Source organism: Periophthalmus magnuspinnatus, chromosome 16 (assembly GCF_009829125.3).
Source record: "Periophthalmus magnuspinnatus isolate fPerMag1 chromosome 16, fPerMag1.2.pri, whole genome shotgun sequence".
Taxonomy (NCBI): domain Eukaryota; kingdom Metazoa; phylum Chordata; class Actinopteri; order Gobiiformes; family Gobiidae; genus Periophthalmus; species Periophthalmus magnuspinnatus.
Window position 1 is genome coordinate 12,632,459 of NC_047141.1, and position 25,376 is coordinate 12,657,834.

Genomic DNA, 25,376 nt, shown 5'->3' on the forward strand with positions numbered 1-25,376 from the left:
TTCAATAAACAACGTGATTGTTAAACTTTGTGTGTGCTTGTGCAGCCTATTGCTCATGTGATTTGATGATGAAATAGTGTAGATTGACATCATTATCCTGCCAGCTTGTGTCCACTGAGTGTCCTATCCGCTGGCCTAAACTGGGTCAATGAAATTTCATGTTACTTTTAGTCCTCTTTCTTAGCCAATACTCGCTTGTTTTCCATACTCCTCCTTTCCTATAGATGTCACTATAGTAGCCTTCCTCCTCCTCCTCCTCCTTCCACCCCTCCTCCAGGTCTCATCCACCCAGCCTCCGCGTAAGGGCTGCGTTTGAAGGTTGCATGCGGCTAAACACCGCTGTAAACTGGAGCAGACCCCACTCGGTCAGCTGCGAGCGGAGACGCCTTCAACAGACACAGCAGCACATCACCTGGGTGTCTCTTCTTGTCTGTCTTCCTGCTCAGCTCAACTCTCTCCCAACACAAGATCTTGTCCTCTCGGCTCTGAAACACCCTGGAAATGCCGCATACCTGGACAGAATTACTCAAAAGTTTACACTGACTGGGCACTGGAGGAAAATGCTCATTGACAGCTGTGGGTTTTCTCTCTCAAGGTCAACATTTGAGCACGGCCGCTTTACGCACGACTTTCTTTGCTCGTGGACAGCGGGGGGAGAGGCGCGGATGAGATGCCGCCTTGCCTTTGCTTGCCCCCGGCATCAACAATGACATCTTTTACAGAGGAAGACGTTGATATGCACTGAGACGCGGGACAGATCAACACCAGTGCGCCATCAAAACAAAGACGAGACTGACTTTAACCAACTGAGGAAATCAACTCCGCTGGCGTTTCCTGCTTTCTTTCCCCCACGGCCTGTGTGCGCATTGTTTACCTGAGCAACCTGGACCTCTCTGACAGTTCAAACAGCATTTTCAACATAAACACACATCTGTTTAGCATGCTCGATCAGTGCGCACGTTACCAAGACAGCAGCCTGTTCCAAAGTTACAAACAAACCGGCTGTAACTCCAACTTGTTTGAACTTTTCTTTTAACCTTTCTTTTCGTCGGTTCAGCATGTGTACACGGACTTTTTGGTCCAGCCCTGGGAGGACTTCCCCAGCGGAGACAGGGCTGCTCTTGGTCTTAGTCCTGGTGCTGTTGGAGGGCTCCGTGCTCCACGCTGTAGCCGGAGCCAGCTCCAGTGCCGCGGATGTGACCAACCACCACGCTCCTACTAACGAGTCGGGCCATCAGAAGAAGCCTTTCCCTGTGCTAGATCTCAACTACGAACACGTCCAGACCCCGTTTGAAATCTCATTATGGGTGCTGTTAGCGTCTTTAATGAAATTAGGTGAGTTCCTTATGGATATTGTGTTATTACATGATTATAAGATGACACATACACGCTGCACAGAGAGAGCAACATAGTGTCAGTGCTTCAGTCCTATTGCCTTGTTTTACAATTGATTGAACAGGTACAATTTGTCAACAGAGCATCCACAACCTTGTTTTCGGTGTGTAATTACAAATGTCATGAGTCTGCTGACCAAACAAGTTAGACCAGGATGAACCCAGTTGAGTGAGTGACAAAGAGTGGAAATCCATATCCTCGTTTATGCAAATAGTGTCATTCCAGTCCGGATAGTGTCATTCAAGGGTCTTTTACTGTAGTGCAATGATGACTAAGCACCTTGATAGAGCACTTTCAATGTTGGGCTGCAACTGTTTGGCAACTTTTCAAAATTTGGTTAGATTTTACTGTCAGATCTTAAGAAACTGTTACACAATATTATTCAATACAAGATTCAGATGCGGATTACACTCTGTCGTAGATTTCCACTTCTATTTCCTTACTTTTGAGCTCCTCCCCTTCGCTTTCTTGCAGTTCCTTGCTTACATTTCCCTTTACTTCTCTAAACGAATGCCTTCCCTCCAACCATCACTCTTTCTATGCATTGTATTTACCCCAGAATAGTTCATTGGGTTGTTTGATCTCTTACCGGCAGCCTGTTTGTTTCCTGTAGCATGCATGACCCGAGTGAACAGCAGCAGGTTGAAAAAGGGGGGGATTCAGAACCATCAATGTCTGGGCTGTAGTCCCAGTATTGTGTCTCTAGAGAGGGCAAGCAGGCAGAGACCACCTGGCTCTCTGTCTCTGCGGTAGGACACGTTGAAGGACACAGCGCGGGCTAATGGAGGGACGAAGGGTAGTGAGTGAAAGCGTGATGTAATTGTACAGTATTACGAAGCATGGATGGATAGGCGGCTCCAGACAGTGGTGACCTTAAGCCCATGATTATCGTGGACGCACAGGCTAATTCAATGTGCCATCCTGTCTTCTGCACTGCTCTGGTCATGTGCAATCGTGCATAGACTTACTCACTACCTGGCTTGTTTATCTCGTGGAAACTAGGGGCATGTATAGTGACTTTTGATCTTGTTAAATGAGTGGTACCTGAAATGAGATGAATACTAGTCTTGGAAAGTTATATGACAGTGTTTTCTAAGTAGTACCCGTGGTAAATATTCATCATAGTTTTATTTCGATCAAGTAGCAGTTTAAGAATGAAAGTTTTTGGGGTTTTTTTTGCAGGAAGTAGCACTGAGATCTATAAATGAATCCCTGTCTGTGTCATCAATACACAAAATTCTATCCAAAATGTAGCGACAATTTACATGCAATTTGTAGACAATATTTTCTGACTGTTTAAACATATTAAAACTGAAGATATTGTCATATATTTTTATTTGTCAAATAATAACCAACTGTGTAAATTAGACTAGATATGACCCTTGTCCATATCCAACCAGGAAGTAAAATAATAAACTTAACCAAAATATGCTCAGACTAGGGACAACTAGGCAGACTTTTTAGTAAAATCTAAAATGTCTGTAACTTATCCAGGTTTTGGTGAAATTAGTAGTCTAACTTGTCATTTGCACTCATTATCATGCTGTTCCTCGTTCTAATTAAGGCCTCGCAAATCAGCAACTACTTAAAAGTGTTGGTCCATTAATCCACAAAACTCTTACAAGAAATCACCAATGCTAATAATAGATATGCTTTTTTCCACACCTATTATAGTAGACCATCTGTCACATTTTTTTTCTTAGCTTTTTGTGACCCTTTTAGCGTTACTTTCAAGGTGCGCCTAATGGTGTTTGAAGAAGCAAGATAACTTTATCAACTTCCTATATAAATAATCTTTAGCGATAGACCTACTCAATGATAAGTCACACCCCACAGCAATTAACTCTCAATGGACTTTAACACAGCGCCATCGTACTACTAACCTCTTTTATTGACGATCTGATTGCTATGCTATAGTCATTTATAGGTCATTAGTGGACACACCTTTTGCATGTGGTAACACCCCTTTTTCTGCAGAAATACTCTAATGTGTTTGGCTGGCCTAGTAAGTCTCACGTTACTTCTGTAATTGAAAGGACCGGTTCTAAACAAGGCGTGTGAGGTTGTTGGTTAAGAAAAGCTGTCACAATGCGTATATACTAGGTTAATGATATCATGAAAACTTGGTAGACCAGTAACTACAATTTATAACATGGTCGTGAAGCTGTTGACAATTGATGATGTGTATTGTATGTGGTGGCATGGAAGCCAACCCAAAACATGCAGCATAGGTAAAATCCTCCTGCTAAGGTTGTCCTGACCAAGCTTAGCAACAACATCACGGAGATAGGTCCCTGAGCGCTGTGGTGCAATGCTCACTACTCCTGAGGACATTCAACAGCACCAATTTGATTATTTTTAGTAGATTGACTCACTTCTTTTGTCGGCAATACTTGTTTTGCAACATATTTTTTCATGTCATGGATTGGTCTCCATTCTGATTACATATGATTTTTCAAAAGATAGGATATTTAGTTGTGAATAGTGGTAAATTTATGTTCCAAATGATCCTCCCACAGTTGAGATTTTAGCCTGTTACCAAGCCATGTGTATGTGGTTATCCCTTTGGCTACCACAACCACATGTTTAATACATTAATCAAGTCCATAGGTCATAAGTCCACATGTCACATTAACAGTTAGTCTTTGTTCATTGAAACCTCACCCTCGCTGCGTCGTGTTTGCTCTGCTTATCAAAACTGAAAAGGCTGGAGACACCTAAAGGCGCTGTACCTGATTTACCACTGTACTTTTTACTGCCTTAAAAATCTGAAAAAACAAACTAGTACATTGTAAAAGCTATGCAGTGGTCCAAATTTATACCTCACTTCCCTAATGATTTCAGAGCATCTTAATTATTCACTGCGATGGGTTTGTAAGTGCTTTTCACAACTTTCAGAGGTCAGAGCGGTGTTTTGCTGAATAAGCCGTTTGTTTTTATTACAGTTTGTCAGTTGTTGTTTTTTTTTTCACTCATTACAAGTTTTGAAATGACTAAACTCAAATTAAATATGTAATGTTTTGTTGAAAGGTCCATCGCCTCAATGTTTCTTTTAAGATGTTGCTCCTTTGTCCAAAATGTTCCACAGTATGGTATTAAACTTATCTACGTTCATGGGGATAAGCAGATGTTAATTCATTAGACACAATGGACATATTTTAACCTCAAGAGCTGCTTTTACAATATATCTGGACTGAGGCGAGACAAATTTTGCTCAAATGCATGGGGAAAAGTCAGGTACAGGCCCTTGAATGCCATACTGTGGAACATTCGAGGCACAGAATTACATCTCCGCGGTGAGGAGCAGATGGCCGACCCCCCACCTGAAAAGTTTTACATAGTGCGCCTTTGAAAGCTTATCATAGAAACTCAAATGTTAAGCAGAGATGACACTTGACACTAAATATGGCGGGCAGCAGTCTCCCAATATTAATAATTGATAATAAATCAACATGGGTCTTGCACGGCAGGCCACATGGGGGAACATAATAGTGTGCGTCACAATCAAACCATGACTCACAACAGCTTCTCTTTCACGCAGCACACGCTTTGGCAGGGCTCTTTTGTCGGCGTACGCGGTGCTGGAAAGTCAACCAGTTTAAAGCATCTACATTTGAGATTAAATGGGTCCATATGAATAGCTCCTTTTAGACGGGGTTGATAAGACGTTTTTCTGCTTTGACTTTGCTCGGTCGACCGTATTTGGCAGCTACCGGTGAACAATTAGTCACTTAGCAACGGGACACAGTTCAAGGCTTTAGAAATGATAATGTGTAACAAGTGCCAGTGGGTGCTGAGAAGGTCTAGGTTAAAAGATGTCACTAAGATATAGTAAAAGTGTTAAGATAGTAACGACACGACAATGCACGGTGCACATTTACTGTTCAGTTTGTCTTTCTAGATTTTAATTAATACAGAAATGTGTACCAAAAAGTATTGTTACGTACCGGTACCAAAAAAATGAAAGGTTCCCAGCCCGAGTGGATTGGGGAGATGATATATAAAATTAGATCTATTGGTAAATGGTCACGTTTTTATGTAGCGTTTTTCCACCTTCAAGTTACTCAAAGTTCTTTTACATTAAGGAACTACTCACACATTCATATACCAGTGTACACAAACACTGGGAGTGAGGTGGGTTAAGTGTCTTGCCCAAGGACACAACCACCAATGATGTTTATGTCGAGAGCGGGATTTGAACCAACAACCTTCAGATCACTAAATAAATGCTCTACCAACTGAGCTACTGTCTATTAGAGTATATTTACACATTTCTACTATCTAACCTGTTCCTTTGCCTTGAAAGTACCAGTGTATGGCATTAAACCTGTATAAATGGAGGCAAACTCGTGACGCCAACAGTTGTATAGTTACATGTCAGATCTGTGGAGAGGCAAACCCACTCTCAAAATAAATGCAAGTATCTTTGAGCAATAAAACAATACGCCAATAGACACATTTAATGCCATACCGTGAAACGTTCCAGGCAAAATGCTAATATCTCCGTGGAGAAAAGCAGGTGGTGGACCCTCGCCTTAAAAATTACACGGTGCACCTTTAAATCTCAACCAAGACTGTTATGGGCACATTTGATCTCATTTTTTGTTGTTAACGATATTGGGAAACTCCAAAACAATACAGAGATATTCATTTCTGTCATTAGCACCCTCCCCCATAGCTGAATGTGCTGTGGAGTGTTTTCAGTAACCTTGCTTCGAGAAGAGTCTCAGGAGAGGCTGAGAGGAGGACCCTGAGCATCTATTGACAAACTGCCACTATGGACTAGCCGGGATAATTAATTAGAGCAGCCGGAAATACACTGTTTTTATTTAGACTCCATTGTGTGTCCCTGTCAACAAACTGCACTTTTTCTAAGCTGATGATGGCTTTTTTATGTTCTAGCTCATCAGGTCAAATAAACAGTTTACATTTTACATTACTTATAGAGATTAAAAATACCTCTGCAATCAAATCGCAAAGGCTGCACTTTTCTAAGTACCATCATTTCCTCCACAAACAACAAAATATCCTGCCTTATTCTGAATATAACCCTGTAGTTTAGATCTGTCCAAAGTTCTGTTCTGTAATGTGATTCTTGTATATAGTGTGTCAGTTCATATTTCAGCCTTTTTGTCATTTCTTCTGGACACGCTTTAAAATTTGAACTTTGAACAGAATCCTATTAAAACGTAAATCGCAAATCTAAATGCAATCGCAATGCTTGTCAGAATAATCACAGTTAGATATTTTTTCCAAATTGTCTAGCCCCACTTAAAAGTTTCTAGCATAGATGGAAAATGGTCCTTCCTAATTCTAACCCTAACCCCTAACGACTATTAAATAGATTTAGGTTACGTAAGGTAGCTGTTTTCTTACTTAAGATTTCTTGCAAATGCTATTTTGAACTATTTTAAAATCTGTCTATTTGAGAGCTCTTTTGCAAAAGTTTCCTCATGAACTTTAGCAATTTAAGAAAGTCCCATGATGTACTCCTGACACAACACATGAACACATGGGCTTTTGTGGTTCTGAAAGACGTCATCTTAAAAAGGGGTGTTATGCAAAATAGATTTTTTTTTTTTTTAGCTTTCTACTAATCATTTTATCAGTGGGATGCACGTTGAATGGTTGTACATGTTATGTGTTAGCAGGTAATACCCCATAGAATTAAAATACACCGTCTGTTTAAAAAGTAGCTGGTTAGATGCCAGATTGAATACACTGTCACTGTATATTTATTGAAGCCACTTTTGTCTTGTTTGTTTTACGCTCACTGTTCCACTTCTATGTTCTCGTTCTCCTCTTCAGCTGATGGGCCTTGGAAGCCATAATCAGAGTCACGCTCAGCAGCTTTAAGTATGTGTTAACTGTCCCTCTTAGTGCTGCTCTAGTGCTTTAGGCCACCTGCATGGAGTGTTTTGTCCGAGCCCCAGTTGCATGTCCTCCCCAGGTCAACGTTGACGTTAGAATGTCTTTATGTCACTTTCTCTGTGGTCCTGCGCTCTTTACTTGTCCCTCTTGGTCACCCCTCAATGTTAATGAGGTCATGTTCTACTAAGTCTTACAAATGCCTTTAATGTCCTCCCATTGGGGCTCTGCAGCAATTAGTTAGGTCTAGAGGATAGCTGTTAATATTGCGTGAATCATTGTGTGTCCAATGGTGTTTATCATAATCCATGAGTGTTGGTGCCATAGCAATTCAAAACAAAATATTATGCTTATTATTATTATTCATATATCACTTATAAAGAATAATCTGAAAACCATGGATAGAGCCTGACTTGTGCTAAATTCACAATAGCCATTATTATACCCATACTTGTCAAAAACTTTTGGCTTGTCCTCAAACTGGACCCTCTGTCTGTTGTAGCCTCATTGTTAGTGAAATTGCACCACTGTGTTGTACCGAGGACACTCACTGTCAGCTCAGTCCTTGTTATCTTGGCCTACGTCATCAGAGGTATAATACTCCCTACAATGAAAGCATAGTGAGACTGGACTGCAGTAGACTAGGATGGACAACACTTTCACAATAGCTTAACTCCAGCCTCATGCCTCTTCCTCAATCTGGCTGACGAGTTTTATTCATTCTACCACACTCATACTAAAAACATACTGGTATTATTCTTTGCATTTAAGCAGGCTTCAGTAATTTTGCTAATTTTGATGAGGTTGTTGTTGTAAATGTGAATTGGTTCTCAATCTGCCTACCTGGATAAATAAAGGTTACCAAATAAAGATTATCTAGAAACCATAAAACCTTAAGTTTATTGATGTAGCTGTCGGTAAAGCTTTTGTGTGAGAATGACTGCTTAACTCCCAGCCCCTCCTCGGTGTTCACTTGCCTGCCACCCTCCATGTGCCCATTTAATCCTCCATCAAACGCCAGTCCTATTTCTGGATGTTGGTTTGAGGGGTGAATGACAGTTGGAGAACAGTGCCCTGACAGTTTTTTATGACTCGATGCAGATTGGAGGAGCTATTTAACCACAGGAAGCATGCCGTAATAATAATAATACTCCTTACTGGTTTCACAAGGCTCTGCAGGCCTCAAGATTCATTTAGCGATTCATTTTTAAATGTGATAATTGTACCTGAGAAGCATTTCTCTGTTGCTTAGTAATAAGGCAAACGGTAAAAGGCATGTGTTGATAAAAAGAACAATGCAGACAATGCTTCATGCTGTTATTTTTCAGACAAACCATTTTGATTACATGCTGTTCATATTTCTGTTATATGCAACATCGTGAAGACTTTTCACAGTTAAGATATCATTTTGTTGTAAATGGTTAATCACTATAGCAATGGTCCTAATCGAAGTGAATGTGTGTGGGTCTTTCTCTTTCCTGTGTCTTGTCGATGTGGAAATTTTGTTTTTAATGTACCAAAGAGTTTGTGAGAGCTAGAGATAGATGGATTTAAATACATACTTCCTTGTTTGTGGTTTAATAAGTTAAATGAAAAATATAAAGTTACACATCCTTTTTGACGATTTTGCATAAAATATTGGCAAAATTGGTCAGCAACAGTGATGTATTTAGAGCTGGAGTTAAAAATAAAACACACACCTGCAGTTCACCCACCTTTTTTATCTGCATTGTAGAGCATAACACATGTGTTTAGAGTAGTGTCATGATACTAAAAAATTCAAACTCAAATTCGATACTAAGGAATAGATTCAATATTCGATACCAATTTCAATACCACAATGATTTTTAAAATGCTCTTCCAACTCAAATTTATGTACTTTATGACGCAATAGTTCTTATAAAACTCAAGACCATTCTAAAACTATTCAGAAAAGGTCAAATTTAGTTTCCGTATCAGTCGGCCTGTCACCGTAACATATTTTTAAGATATATAGTTTTGATACTAGTTTTAATATTAATTTGTATCTGATTTCCTATTTTTACTTTTTACAACCCTGCTTTAGTGTCTATAAAATGAGGACTTTGATTGAAGTGGTTGCCAAATTACTTCATAGTCGGCATTTCAGATTTGCAGCTTTTGTGTACCTGTTTTGTTCTTTTCTATTTTCCCGACTATTAAACTGATAAGAAACTCAAGTCCCTGAGAAAATCATTGACAGAGAAAGTCTTTTTTCAAGGAGCCAAAGTTACAGTTGTGTTATCAAATTGTTGTGTAAATGCAAGTCCACTAATGCAATCACCAATCCTACGCCCTAAATTTCATCTGAGTAGCGCCACATCTTAATTATCCCACACCTACTTGCTTTTCATTTTCCAGCGGCCGGGTAAACAGATTGGGTGTTCTTCATGCGTGTGCGGAACAGTCTGCACCAGCTGTGATCACATCCTCCTCCAACATAAGCCTCCTGAAGATTTCTCACAGGAATTCTTATGTCGTTTTCCAGCCAGTTTTGACAAGATTATTTAGTTATCCCGGCCGCCGCCATGAAGCAGTGGGCATATCTGTTTACCCGTAGTATATTGAAAAGAAAATCATTCGGTAATTTATAGTGAATTTCTGTTGAAGGCTCTTGTGTATTGCATGAGCTGCGTTCAAAAAGACATATGAACTTTGATGCATTGTAATGTCGTTCCGTTGCTTATTATGACCATCACACACCTGTTTGGACAAATGTTCCCTCACTATTCCCAAAGAGCGTCTCTAACCTTTTACAAAGTCATGTTCCTATTAAGTTTAATTAAAATTCACTGTCAGCCGGGCTTGCACTTGCCTTGAAGATTGCAGAATAGTATTTTGTTTGCAGTGTGAGCTTGTTTGTCCACTATTAAATGTATTTCTGTTAACAACTTAATAGACTTTGGTTTCAAAATATAACTGTCATTGATTGCCATATCTGTATTGTTAAAGGGACTGTATGTAGCCTACGCTCTTATTGATTTAAAAAAGGTCTTACAGTTACAACTGAGCCTGAGACTGCTCACTCAGAGACTGCACTAACACTGATTAATGATTACCTGCAGGTGCAGGAGAACCAAAATACCAAATTATAACAAATAAATGGATCATCATGTCCCATGTTTTTGGAATTAGGAAAAAATTATCATTAGAATTGTTATCAGTAAAAGCTATATTTGATTTGAACATGTCTACCTCACAATTTATAATCTTATATACACTTTTTTTTTTTAGCAAAAACATGGTGGTTTATATGAAAGTCTCAATTAGGGATGGGACAGTATTAAAATTTAAACTCATAATCTATTTATTTATTTGAAGGACATTGTGCAGATACATTCAAAAGATGGCTGCACCAGATTTAGCAAAATGCTACTTTCCATCTGTAGTCCTAAATCGCAGTTAACGATATTATCACGATAATTATTAAACCAAGGTTTACAGTTTTTAAAAAAGTCACTAAAACATCCATTACCATACAGTTTGCAGGTATCTGAGTGATCACCTTTATTGTTTTTTGGTTTTTTTTTGTGCTGCAAATGAAATTAACAACAAATTAATAATAGATGTGTCAATTATATAACGCTTGATTCTAAAAAAACAACAACACATGAATCAACCTGAGAAATCAGAAACCAGAAAAGAATATGATAAAGGATATGCTGCATCACAGCCATCAGCTGTGCAAAATGCTATTCAGTGAGAGCAAAGTCAACACAAACGCGTACCATTATTCATACAAATCCAAACTAACACAAACTACATTCAATAGTTTATTTCACATGGTATGTTACATACGATGGATATTTGGAGGATATAAATGGTAGTGAAGAACCATCCCCAATTCAGACTAGGCACAGAAGGTAACAAGTTTCATTGCTATGATAGAGGGCCCCCACCAGATCAAACACCAGAACTAACATCTAAACATCGTCTTGAAACTGCAAACATGAGGCAGTATGGTGCCGTAAAGGCCTTTATAATCATGTGCAATGATCACAATTATTTAAAAAAATGCCACAAAACATTAATTGTTGACCTTTTTGAACCTGATTAATGATGCTATTGTATATCGTCGCATTCCTACCCTCAATTGATGAAGCATTTATCCCCATACTAGGAAGTCCAATTGTTTGAATCAAATTTTGGAACAAAGGCCTGACTAGCTAACTCCAAAGAACCACATTTGGGAAGATTTTACTACTGTGTAAAAGAACCTACTGTAAGCCTACTACCGTTCTAGTTGTGTACAATTATTTTCAATGTATCCTTGACTAGCAACATCACATTACAACATACTGGTACTATGACACCGTCCAACTTTTAACCTCCATTGTCCCTTACCCTCCCATGTGTATTGGGTAATTATACAAGCGCTGGCAAACCTGAACCTCCATGTAACCCTACACAACCTGCTGCCCCTTTACCATATGTTGCAGATGAGCGAGTTTAGCCCTTGTGGTCCTGTCTGGTGCCTTGTTCTAAGAAATGACATGTCTATAAAGATGGCCTTTCCCTTTCTACTTACTATACCAAGTCAGTTACACAACAGTAGCTGTTTATCTCCTTATCTCCTGCTAAACCAAACCACTTCCTCCACCCATATGGGATTGTTTAGCCCCCATGAGCATGTAGCCATACCTGGGTCGGATTATATGGCGTTTGAGTGGTTGTTGATGTGCTGTGTCATCAGCTGTGACAGTGACAATGACATTTCCCAGTCCATTAGAGGTGTACAGTAAATAGAGGCAGTTACTATAACTTTTCTGTGTTAGTAGGTCTCATTTTCGTTAGTAATAGGGTGAAACCAGGTTTATATTACAAATTTAACCATGACTGAAGGCCTAATAAAAAGAAGGCAAAAATGTGAATAACCAAAGACCACCAGAAGAAGCCGGTTTACCACAGTTTGAGAACCACTGCCATGAAATGTAAGATATTTAATGAGCACATCACTGGCACCAGTCTGGCTACAGTAGGTTTTATAGTTTTGGATGCATTTAATAGTTAGAATTTTAAAAGCAGCAATATCTGCAATGTTAGAAAGTTTAAGTTAAGTTTTAAAAAGTGAATATTACTCTTTTTTAATTTTGAATTGCACTTTGAACTACTCTGTGTATGAATTGTGCAGATTTTTTTTCACATAATGTTAAAATTTTGCCATATTGAGCCAATATATTTAAAGATACAGTATGCGACTTTCTGGAGGTTGTGCATCATCTGCATGATTGTGTGGAAATTGATCATTAAAACCATAATTAGTAGGATTCTCCATTGAGATACATCCGTTTTATGTCATATAATGGAAAATTATAGCCAAAGGAAAAACATTTTCATGGAAACAAGCAGCAGACGACCCTCCTCACATGCTTTGTAGTGTATGGTTTGGCTCAAATGTTACATACTGTGACTTTAAGCTGCCCATGTCTCTGTGTGGTAAATTAACATCAAACCATCCCTAGTAAATAGGATTTTTTTGTACATGCAGTGTTGTGTTCTTTATTTTAACAGGCTATATGTTTCGTACAGTTAAAAGTTGTTTTCCTGTTGCTTCTTGTTTGAAATGGGTGTACATGGTACGCCACCTCCAGACCTGCTGTACAAATCATAGAGACCGCACATCAATTTTGTTAAATCCTGCAAAACGCCTCGTTTATGTCATACACCAAATATACTTACCATTTTCACTGTATGGAAGTTTTGTGAATGAGGGCCATTGCACTACAATATCTTCTAGCTGTCATTTCTATGAAATTGTTATTTTAGACTTGTTTTCTACCACTCAATCATTCATTGTTGCACTCTTTTCATCTTTGGACATTTCATTTAGTGGCATCTGTGGTGTGAGTATATTTCAAAGCTCTGAGTTAGAATATAACCTCACTATAATCCATGCCTCTGTCTGGTATCTTGTAAAACTATGTGGCAGCTTAGACATGGCATTTGTGGAAGCTTTGTTGAAACCATATGGCTTTGTTACTCTTTTAGAGTCAACATTTCAGACTGAATAGAATGTCTATGTTGTCAGGCGTCACTGCTTGCAAAGACAGTAGGATTCCTTGGAGCAGACTTGAATACTTCCTGCTAGTACTATGACACTGAAATTGTCTTTGGTTGTTAAGGCAGTAAGTGTCACTGAAATAAATTAAGCTATCAAATAAAATTTAAAGGAATTTGGCAAATAATTACTATATTATGACAGAATAACATTTCGGAGTGCTCAATAATTATCATTTTTATATACATTTTTTTTTGTCGGATGTAAATATGTTGGTTGAGTTATATTTTATGATTTTGTTTTTGGCAATTTCTTGTTTTCTTGGTCAGTTTGCGCTCTGAAACATACATTTTCACATGGAAACAACAACTTTGTCCTCTGAAACATGTTGAAATGTATTATCCAGTATATCCATAGAGTTCTATGGATTGTGTTAAAATGTGTTCTTAAATTTGTGTTAACTTCTTAGTATTACTTTTGTTATTCAAATTTCAAAGAATTTTCCTGCCTGACAGATTTGAAGGGGGCACACTGGGTAATTCCACATTAAGTGTTTTGCATCTTATTTCCATTTTTTCCTTTAGATAGTCACAAAACCACAGCATTTGCAGGGTCACATCACCACTAAAAGTGTGTCAGTGCTGTGTAGCTTAGGGTAGTACTTTATGAAGCAACTAGTGTAATGCGTGGAAAGGTATGTAAGGACATGACCCAGCCTGCACTGAAATTAAAACCAGGAAACAGTCTCTAAACAAATTCTGTTCAATGTACATGTTCATTGTTCTAAGTTGTTTAATTGACTGTAGCTCAGTTGATAGTGTTTGTCCACCGATCTGAAGGTTGGTGGTTCGAATCCCGCTCTCGACATAAACATCATTGGTTGAGCAGTCTGATCCACTGACCCACAGGTTGGCCGTACAATTCCAGCTCCCACAGATTAATGATGTTGTTGTGCCCCTAGGCAAGACACTTAACCCACCCCCAGTGTCTGTGTACACTTATGTATGAGTGCCTCCATTATGTAAAACGCTTTGAGTGCCTTGAAGAAGGAAAATAAATATCTAAAATTTGACCAATTGTTTTTATAAAGGGCCATGTCTGATACAGAATTTGAAGTGGTGTTAGAGTAATGTCAATAGTACGGCTCAGTGCTCATAGATGTGTGGTATGTCACGCTCTTGTAGTAAAGATGGCTACAAGGTGCTTTTGTTTTGGTATTTTTAGTTTTTTCATGATATATATATTTGACAAAAAAACAAATTTCCCAAACTATAATACTTATCATCGTGAATCATATATTACTTATTGCTTGTATTTCGGGGGCTTTGACCTGCAGATGACTCTCTCTCTCACAACATTCTTGTCATTTTTAAGATATGTTTTAGGGAATCAAACTCAAGATAATGAACAAAATGAATAACGCAGCAACAAGTTCAATTTAAGTTCACACTGAAATGGTATATAGATTGACACAGGGCAAAACAATTAATTACAACTGTATTAAAATGATTGCAAAATTTTAAATGTATGGAGTTCTTGTATTAGTTTAGCAGTTCAAATTTAAATCCTTTTTCAAATGTTAATGGTCCTGGATGTGTTTTAAAATGTGCACTGTAAACATCAATGGCAAAAGTCTTGCCAGAAAAAAATGCACTTACTTTTTTTTTTTTTTTTTTGGGCAGTCTTAATTTGAAACACTCAAATACATTATATAAATTTTAAGACATTTGCAGAAATGCCTTCTATCAGTGGTGATTGTAGTGTTCATATTCCATTTGCCCATATTCAGAACTCTTAAAATATCAAAAAGGTTTATCAGCCCTTATTGAATTGTTGTTTTGTCCCTTCCAGGCTTCCATTTGATCCCGCGCGTGTCCAACATCGTCCCAGAGAGCTGCCTCTTGATCGTGGTGGGCCTGCTGGTGGGGGGCCTCATCAGACTGGCTGGAGAAGAGGTACCGCCGGTCATGAACGCGGAGGTCTTCTTCCTCTGCCTGCTACCTCCCATCATCCTTGACGCCGGCTACTTTCTACCCATCCGCCCCTTCATGGAAAACCTGGGAACGATCCTGATGTTCGCTGTGGTCGGAACTCTGTGGAACGCCTTTTTCATCGGGGGCCTGCTTTTTGCTGTGTGTCAAATCAACCCGGGTTATCCGTTAGAACTTCACCAATTAGAGCTGCTTCCTTGTTTGCTGTTTGGGTCCATAATATCGGCGGTGGACCCGGTGGCAGTGCTGGCAGTTTTTGAGGAGATTCACATTAACGAACTCTTGCACATTCTGGTGTTTGGGGAGTCGCTGCTCAATGATGCTGTCACTGTGGTAAGTGACTGGAACAAACAGATTACTCGTTTGACTGTGACTGTTAGGGAGGGAGAGTTTATTAAAATATCTTTGACAGTAATACAGTAGTTGATCAAAATATGTCTTCTTCCTTTGTCTGTATGTAAACACATTCAGTTATCAGTGTTCAGCCACAATCGTACTGAAATAAGTGTACATTTTGGAGCTGTCTTAACTGCAAATAAATAATTTTGAAGTAGTATTAAAATATCCTTACTTTTACCTTCTATCTTCTGTCTCTTGTTCCCAGGTGCTGTACCATCTTTTTGAGGAGTACGCAGGGGCTGGCACTGTGACAGTACTCGATGGCTTCTTGGGTATCATGTCCTTTTTGGTGGTGGCGCTGGGTGGAGTTCTGGTTGGAGCCATCTACGGTCTGCTGGCTGCCTTCACCTCACGCTTCACTTCCCACATGAGAGTCATCGAGCCGCTGTTTGTGTTTGTGTACAGCTACATGGCATACCTGTCCGCTGAGATGTTCCACCTGTCAGGCATCATGGCGTAAGTCCCCACCAGATGCAATTATGTCTGAAAATTATGTTTAAAGTTGTACTACCCAACTTTTTTATCGGTGGGTTTTGGATGACATCAGAACCACATTCTATAGCTCAGTAAGATTTAATACAGATGCAGATTTATGTTGTAATAGTTTATGGTTTATGCCTGGTTTGTGCTTTTACCTTTTGGATATTTCGTAGGAAAATTATGTGTAATCAATAGGAAAAATCTCTTGCCCCCCATCTGGGAGTATAACATAACATCACGTTTTAGAACCTGAGAACCACGAATAAATGAGTACCAGTACATTTGGTTTTAAAGCTACTAACATGTGAAAACTAGGAACTAGATAGAGTTAAATACCTACTTCCTCAGAACAGATCACATGACTTGGTTTGTTAATCATTCTACTGTACTTACTTATCAGGAGTGTCAAAAGTAGGTTATAGAAAATATTTTATTTAGAAAATTACAGTATTTTTAGTATCAAAATAGAGCTTGAAATTTTAGTATTGTGTTTGAAAAATTTGTATCGTGACACTACTTACTATATTTCAATCCCAATTACTGTTTTTAAGTGGAATAATGGATAAGGACCTCTCATTGTCATTTTTATAATACCTAAACATTTTTCCTGAGTATTGAAATTAGATCTGCACTTTTGTTTTGTTCAAGATGTCTGTGTAATCCCTCAGTTGTCCAGGTCTGATCCATAGTCCAGTTGATAGATTTAACTTCAGCTTTTACTATGTTTTGTTCAGGAGTGTTCACATTACACATTTGAAACATGTCCAGAAAGGCTGGAACCTTAACATCTTTTTTGCTTTCTACCATGTTATAAAGTTCCCTCACCCATGCGTGCTTGAGTATTTTAGCCATTTCTTCTGGGCCTTATTCAAACCCTCCTTACGGTTAGCTGTAAGATTCTGTGCAATGCTCAGCCCACAAGCCTATGTCATCCAAAGACATGATACAAAACTGTACACAGCAACTTGTTGATGTGCAGTAGTTTCAGTTGTGGGATGCACCCTTTATACGGCATACAGGCAAAGGTCATTCATTTTGCATAACTCCCTTTGACAGTGCACAATGTCTATAGTCGGTGATTGAGTGCCTGTCTATATATACAGCCTTGACATTGCATTGACACCGCAGTCACCTATTCCTCCTTGGCAAACAGAGCACAGACATACATCATGAGACCTGTGCTATTATATAACTCATCATATCCATCACGCATTTACACCCAGCCCAGTCGTGTCTCAGTTGCCATCTCCCATGAGTCCTTCCCATATGTATCAATCCACTCTGGGCTGAAGGCACGGTGACTTATAGAACATGGGCCTGGCAGAGGTGATATTCTCAGTGTCAAAGCGCGTAGCAGCGTCAAGGACTAAAAGCTCTCTCAAGTCATTCTGGGAAAATGTTAGGGCATTTATCAAGTTACTTTGGAGTTTTATCTTTTCCTTTTCCAGACAGTAGGGATATGAAGTAATAGGGTTTCAGCAAGTGATTATTAAGTAACTAGTCCATATAAAGGTTGAAATGTGGTGACAGAAGCCTTCTAGATAGGGAATATTTACAAATCAAGTACCAGTATATTATTCATGACATTTTTTTTTGACATTTTGATTTGATAATGCCACTGTCTTTGTTATAAAAATGTATTGTCTGATGCATGCCTATTAATTCAAAATATGATTACAATGACTTTGGTCACGGTTAGTCGAGATTTAACACTGTGGATGTTGAAACTCGACCCAACCTATTATAGCTTTTATATTCAATACACATAAAAGTCTGTTATGTCAATTTACATTTGATTTCCAGGAAAAACCAAACACAAAGATAAACTGTCCAGTGTCTAGTTTAATATTTAAAAAAAGCAGGGCATGGTTAAGGCCAAATCCCATCAGAAATTCTTTATTATTTTAAAATTTTGAAAGATGATACAGCACAGCATTTCTGTTTTATTTCTGTCTCTTTTTGTTTTTATCAGACATTTGATTGCTACCTGAGTAATGGTTTTATTACCTTGTAAAACAGATAAATAGGCAAATGCTCTAAGTAGGGGACAGTGTGGACAATGTGGAAGGCGTCATACAAAAGATACACTGTAGTACTTTGTTTTAATTTGCTACATACTATGAAAACAATCCTTATTTGTCATTCTTCTGAAACCCATGAAAATCAAGCTCTATGGATAGAAAGAACTAGTCATTTTTAATATTTAGATTGCAGTGCTCTATTGACTTGTAAACCTACTGAATACCAAAGACTTTCTGCCTAGTTAATGTTTACTTTTGTCTTCTCTCCACAGATTGATTGCATGTGGCGCTGTCATGAAACCCTATGTGGAGGCCAACATATCGCACAAGTCCCACACAACGATCAAGTATTTCCTGAAGATGTGGAGCAGCGTCAGTGAGACCCTCATCTTCATCTTCCTGGGAGTCGCGACAGTGGATGGCAAACACCACTCCTGGAACTGGGTCTTTGTCACCGCCACTGTCATCCTCTGTCTGGTTGCAAGGGTCATGGGTCAGTTTTTTTTTAGGTTTTTTAATGATTATTTAGCTAGGCCTGTCACAATAACAAATTTTGAAGTGCTATATATTGCTGAGGAAAATATTGTTGATAAATGATAATATTGAAGCAGATTTATACCATTGACACAATTATTCTAAAGCAGGATTATCCCCCCAAAAATATTTTATATATACAATATCTTTAAGTAACATAAGGTGGAATAAAAAATAAATAAAAAATAAACCGCTTCAGTAATGAATCTGTATCTATAATGAGCCATAATTCCTATAAGCCATAAGTACAACATGAGTATTTACCATGTTTTTTTTTTTTTTTTACTGTAATTATACTACTACTATGGTATTATGGCCATGATATTAAAGTTAAGGCCTACTGATGAAGACACTCTTATCTAATCTATATTCTTTTTCAGGTGTGGTTGGTCTGACCTACATCATCAACAAGTTCCGCATTGTAAAACTGACTACCAAGGATCAGTTCATTATCGCCTACGGTGGCCTGCGGGGGGCTATTGCCTTCTCTCTGGGTTTCCTGCTCGACGAAGTGCATTTTCCCAAGAAAGACATGTTCCTCACTGCCATCATCACAGTTATTTTCTTCACTGTGTTTGTTCAGGTATATCCCACATAATTTATCTGTGTATAGTTAATTAGATGATCCAAAGCATAATCTCAGTCGGTGTTTGTCCCAGGAGGAAAAACAAGCAGGCCGGCAGTTACCAAGGAGACCATTGTGTTTGTCACATCAAATAATATGACGCATTGAAAAAAATAGAATATTATTGTTCCTTTCCATTGCATTCATCCATTAGAAACTGTTCGAGGTAAACTTCTGGAAGATATGGAGGGGAAACCGATTGGCTACCTCCCAAATTAAATCCAAATGTCTACTCTGAGGCTGGATCGCAATGTTTTATTCATTATGCAGGAGACAGTGCCAGGGCATCCGATGCTGAGATAGCAGGGCAAAAAGTTCAAGGTCCTTTCCACTGGGGGGAAAGCAGTGATTTGTATACAGTCAAAAGAATACAAATAAAGTAAAGTGTATGTGAGGTTTTGATTTTAGATTCCATAAACAAGACTGTCCCCAGATATGAGATAGACATGTTTGAATCAAATACATCTATTACTGATAACAATTGTAATACTGGTTATTCTTACTTACAAAAACAGTGGACATAATTTTTTTTGGTTCTATAGTTGATTATCCAATAAGAAAGCAGAATGAGTCTCACATTAGTCTCTTCAACACTGAAATCCAGCAGGTTTAAAACTAAAAGGGCTCTTTGATCTGAATCGTCACTACCTAAACCCCAGCACCTGCAGTAAATCATTAATCAGTGCAGTATATGCTGTTCATAAACTGAGAATGAGGAAAACTTGTCCCTGTCCTGTATTCACCTTATTCCAGACGTTACCATGGGCGCCGCATTGTCATTTGGGTTGTATTATTTTGCACGGGGCTGACTATTTTGAGAACAAATAAGTTCTATACAGAGCCTTTTTAAAGCCTCCCAGAGAATAAGTGAATTGTTGACTTGTTTGTGCACTTGAACATTGCACAAATTCTCCATCAAATTGAATGAGATTCCCACTTAACCGGAATTGCCACCACAAAGAAAGTGCAGTTTAGTAGCATGTAGAGGCAAAAGTGGCCAGGCAGAATAAGGTCAATGTGCAGGTTAAGGCATTGGCAACTTAGGTTTAATTGTGATTGCAGTACCTTTTTTTTAACTGTAAAAGCACAGACTACTTACAGTTCCTTTAAACTTTCCCCCCCACATCTACAATATGAAAAAGTATTTACAACCAAAGTATGTTATCATTATTGCTCTAACTAAAATAGACTCGATCAAAGACTTCTATATCTTTGTAGCCATTTCCTTCTAGTCAAGTTGGCCCAGCGAGTTATTTCTTTATTGGGTAATTTAAGTGATAAGGCTAATCTGTTCAGATAAGCAACACAACCTCTTGGCTGCATTTTCAGGGTGGGCTGTTAGATGAATGAAAAACACAGTAATAGGATTCTGTAATGGGCTGTAATAAGTTTATTCAAAGCAGTTCTCTTTGCAAAACAATATGCAGAATGTATTTACAATTATGTGTTTGTTTCCTCACAGGGCATGACCATCAAACCTCTGGTGGAGCTACTGGCAGTGAAAAAGAAACAAGAGGCCAAGCGTTCCATCAATGAGGAGATCCACACACAGGTACGGTTGTAAAGACTATACAGTATTCTAGTGTCATCCTTTCCAGTATTCACAAATCAGTTTAATTTAACATGTATTTTGCACTAATCCACTAAGTATGATGCAACATTAATCAAAATCAAATCTAAATTGCATGTTGAATGGACACAACTTGCAAAGGCTGCAATTTTTTTATCACAATTTCCTCCACAAACAACAACTTATCCTGTCTTATTCTGTATAAAAACTGCTAACCCTGTAGTTAAGATCTGTGCAAACATGTTTTGAAATATGATTCTTGTATTAGTTTGTCAGATCATATTTCAGTCTTTTTGTCATTTCATCTGGATGCGTTTAAAAAGTGAACTTTGAACAGAACCCTATTATTTAAACATAAATAATTTAATCACAAACATAAATAATTTAATCACAATGCTTGTCTGAAAAATTGTAATTAGTAAACACTAGCCATACAAGGGCTGCAGGATTTGGGAAAAATATCTATCGCTGCTGAAGCAAGGTATGAAAACATGAAGGTTGCTCCCACCTACTGGCCATGTGCTGGAACTGCATGTCGTCTTTAAACTACATGCATTTTAATTCCAGCTCACTTTTCTATTGCAATCAAAAAACCCACACAAGAAACAGTGACAGACAGCTCTCAGACTGGTATTACCTTTCTCATAGTAAGAGTACAGCGCATGCAGCCGCCCACAGCTCTTCAGGGCTTTGTGATGAGTCACCAGTACTTCAGACTCAGGAGAGTACACTGCCTTCATTTTCAAAACTTCAAATAAGAGTCTGTCACAGAACAGACAATGGAAGCTGGCCTTGGTTCACTTTATCATTGCTCTGAAATGTGGTTATAGTCTGAGGCAAATGCTATTGTTCACTGTTGTAGGTAACAGTAAACACAGAAGTAGATGTCATTTTTGTGTTGGCTTTAGTGAAATTCTAGTAAAAAGTAGTGGAAGTAAAACATATAATGTGCTGTATTTGGAAGGATGTGAGTTTGTATTCAGCTTCAACTTTGTGATCACTAAAGCAATTCACTATATTCATTTTAGAGGGAGACTGTTAAAAATACTATACATGAGTTTTAGAGTTATGAAAAATGTGCACTTTTATCATAGCAAGTAAAAATGTTCTTTCTAATAGAATAGTACAAAAGTACTCAAAATGGTGCCTATAAACACACATCTGAAACCTGTTAATAGTTGTACTTAGTCTCTCTACTCTATTTCAATACTAAGGAATAGACTCGATACTCAACACTGATTTTGATACCAAGATGATAATAAAAATACAATGGACAATAGGATGTCATTTTCAACATATCACATCATATATATATCTGTGTAATCCCTCACTGGTCCAGGTAGGTTCCATAGTGGTCCATGGGTGTATACTGGTCTATGTGGTCTTATACTTGTTCTGATACAGCTTAAGATAATTCTAAAACATTTCAGGAAAGATTAATTTCCGTCCTGTGAATGTGAGTAAATATACTAGCTAGTATCTGCTCCTCGACGTCGAGAGAAGCCAGCTGACGTGGCTCGGGCATCTGTTGCGGATGCTTCCTGGGCGCCTCCCTAGGGAGGTGTTCTTGGCATGTCCCAGTGGGAGGTGGCCCTAGGGGAAAGACCAGGGACACGTTGTAGGGACTATGTCTCTCAGCTGGCCTGGGAACACCTTGGGGATCTATTGAAGGAGCTGGAGGAAGTTTCTGGGGTGAGGGAGGTCTGAGAGTCCCTGCTTAGACTGCAGCCCTTACGACCCTGCCCCAAATAAGCGGAAGAAAATAAATGGACTAGTTTTAGTATCGATTAGTGCCTGATTTTCGATACTTTTGACAATCCTAGTTGTACTGTTACTTATGCTGGAGCCCTCAAAAGTCTGTAGAAACCTGACAAATGAAGTCTTAAAGGTTTTGTATCTTGCAGCTCCCTTTCTGCAGATTGGCCCGGTCTTGTTTTTTAAACATGTCCTAACAATGACATGTCAGACATTGCCAAATCCCCAGCTGCTTTTTTTTCTTTTTCTTGTATGCAACTCAATCAGCCCTCACAAACCAGTGGTAAAAATGCTTCTGTGAGTTGTCATGGAAACAGGCAGTTGTCATGTTAAAGATTAGCGAGGACAGCTGAGCGACCTGGCACCAGCTGAACACTTCTGAGGACGTAATGCATCAGAACAGAGGCAAGCTGCTCCGACAACCAGGGAACACACTAAACACTGGGCCATCCATCACGCAGGGCTCTCTGCAATTTTCCTCTGCAAAAACCCATCCCGCTGCTGCAAGTAATGATGTAGGAAAGATGTAACTGTGAGAAATTGTAGCAGCAGTGGGGGCACAGAGGGATACAGGTTCAGTTGAGTAATGCCTGATACAGCAACAAAAACATTATTTCTATCTTTCACATTGTATGAGTAACACTTTTATTGTACTACATTCTACCCACAGTTCCTGGACCACCTCCTGACCGGAATTGAGGACATCTGTGGCCACTACGGACATCACCACTGGAAGGACAAGTAAGAATAGTCAACTGTTTAAGAACTCATGTGTTTGAAATAAAATGGTACTAGTATTTCTAAGGGTTTTCACACTGTAGGAACCTTTTGCTTTTCGTGATGCTTTATTTAGTACCAGCCCCCTTTTGACATGTTTTCACACTGGATGAACTATTATGACTAGGGCCACAGTTTGGAGACTGTGTTGTAAGATCCAACTCTGGGGCAGGTATTTTTCAGTCTGACCAAGAATTTTTTGGTAACACAAGTACAGCACTACCTGAGATTGAGAAATATTTTACATTTGTTCTCAGATTTAGACACTGTACTGATCCACCAGCACATTTTTTGGCACTCTAGTTAAAAAAATTGCTAATGGTAAATAGAATAGTGATTCAAACCTTGATAATAATTAAATGGTCCCATTTATTTGTAAAATTTTGAACAGCCCCTTGAGATGCATCATATCTGTTACTGCACAATACAGATGTATATTCTAAAGCCAATTAGACTCTCTGTCACTGTAAATGCAAGCAGGACAACTGGATGGCTCCTCTGACTAGCTGGGTGCTGGGGGATTATATGAACCCATGATTTTGTAACAACAGATCCATCTTGAACCCTAAAAAGAAAAGGACTGCTCCTTGTAGGAATTGAAGCCTAAATGTAAAGAGCATTGTGAATAAACTGTGCTGTTTTTATGCTCTTTTCCAGACTGAACCGCTTCAATAAAAAGTATGTGAAGAGGTGCCTGATCGCAGGAGACCGCTGTGAGGAGCCACAGCTTATAGCTTTTTATCACAAGATGGAGATGAAACAGGCCATTGAGTTGGTGGAGAAAGGAGGAGCCAAGATGCCCGCTATACCCTCTACTGTGTCCATGCAGTAAGTGATCAACTTTTTATATGCTACTCTATGGACAGCTGCCAGTTCTTTATTATATGGACTTTTTCGCCATCCTTTCCTGTCACTTTGTGGAAGTTTTTTTTCCATATATTCTGCATATCTTTGTATTGAAACATGGTTGCACATACTTTCCAGGAACATACAGCCCAAGAAAGCTGTACCCCAAGAGAGGATGCTGGGCCAGCTGTCTAAAGGAAAAGAGGAGGAGATCAGGAACATCCTACGAACCAACCTTCAGAGGACACGACAGAGGGTAAAACAGTTGTGTTATAGCCTCACTGTGTAATAGTTCAAAGATTTCTTTCATTAGATGTTTTTATTGTACTAACAAACTTTGAAAAACATGCACCTTTGCTTTGAGGGTCTCTCCATAGACCTTGAACCATGCAGGTGGGGTGCTCAGCCAGATCCACCATGAATCTTACACAGTGCTGCTTTAACTAAGATATATTTAGATGCGTCCACTGTGTTCATAGTTCTATCGCTACATATGTTTTATCTCTGCCATAATAATAATGAAGCTAAAGGTCTTAGTATATAGTATTGATTGTTTGTTAACGTGTCTGGAGTGTGAATCAATATCAAGTAGCAGTAAGGCCTTGTAGTGGCAAACACAACTGCCACATTATCCCTCTTCAATGCTTGACTGTTCTTTAAAAAAGGTTATATTAAAATTGGCTATTGTACACAGTTTCTAAGTTTTAATAATGGGATGGTTGTGAGATTTTATAAAACTTATTTTTGTGTTTTCCAGCTCCACTCGTACAACCGACACACTCTGGTGGCTGATCCTTTTGAAGATGGTGTTATTCTCAGGAAAAAGAATGTGATGGAGAAAAAGGTTTGGATATTACTAAATAAAACTGAAATTAGGAATCGACAGATATTTGGATTTTTTTTTGTTTGAAATATACTTTTTCTGCATTCAGGTCTCTTATTTTTATTTGCTTAAATGTTATATTTCTGCAATTTTCTGTTGTTTCCAGATAAAGGAGATGAACAACTATCTAACTGTCCCCGCCGCTCCTCCCGATTCCCCAACCATGTGTAGAGCCAGACTGGCCTCAGGTAACTACGCCCATCTTTGCTTGAATTA

General features: G+C 38.7%; 1 protein-coding gene across 1 annotated transcript in view; it reads left to right on the top strand.

Moving 5' to 3' along the window:
- The first annotated feature begins 297 nt into the window (after positions 1 to 297).
- The window catches only part of slc9a1a (solute carrier family 9 member A1a), a 32,567-nt gene continuing 7,488 nt past the window's right edge, over positions 298 to 25,376 (top strand). Inside the window, exons 1-11 of the mRNA XM_033981089.2 lie at positions 298 to 1,335; positions 15,131 to 15,603; positions 15,875 to 16,125; positions 18,443 to 18,663; positions 19,085 to 19,287; positions 20,792 to 20,881; positions 23,325 to 23,395; positions 24,089 to 24,259; positions 24,416 to 24,533; positions 25,035 to 25,121; positions 25,267 to 25,348. Of these exons, the coding sequence (XP_033836980.1) occupies positions 1,059 to 1,335; positions 15,131 to 15,603; positions 15,875 to 16,125; positions 18,443 to 18,663; positions 19,085 to 19,287; positions 20,792 to 20,881; positions 23,325 to 23,395; positions 24,089 to 24,259; positions 24,416 to 24,533; positions 25,035 to 25,121; positions 25,267 to 25,348 (2,044 nt within the window). The 5' untranslated portion in view covers positions 298 to 1,058. The remainder of the gene's footprint in view (positions 1,336 to 15,130; positions 15,604 to 15,874; positions 16,126 to 18,442; positions 18,664 to 19,084; positions 19,288 to 20,791; positions 20,882 to 23,324; positions 23,396 to 24,088; positions 24,260 to 24,415; positions 24,534 to 25,034; positions 25,122 to 25,266; positions 25,349 to 25,376) is intronic.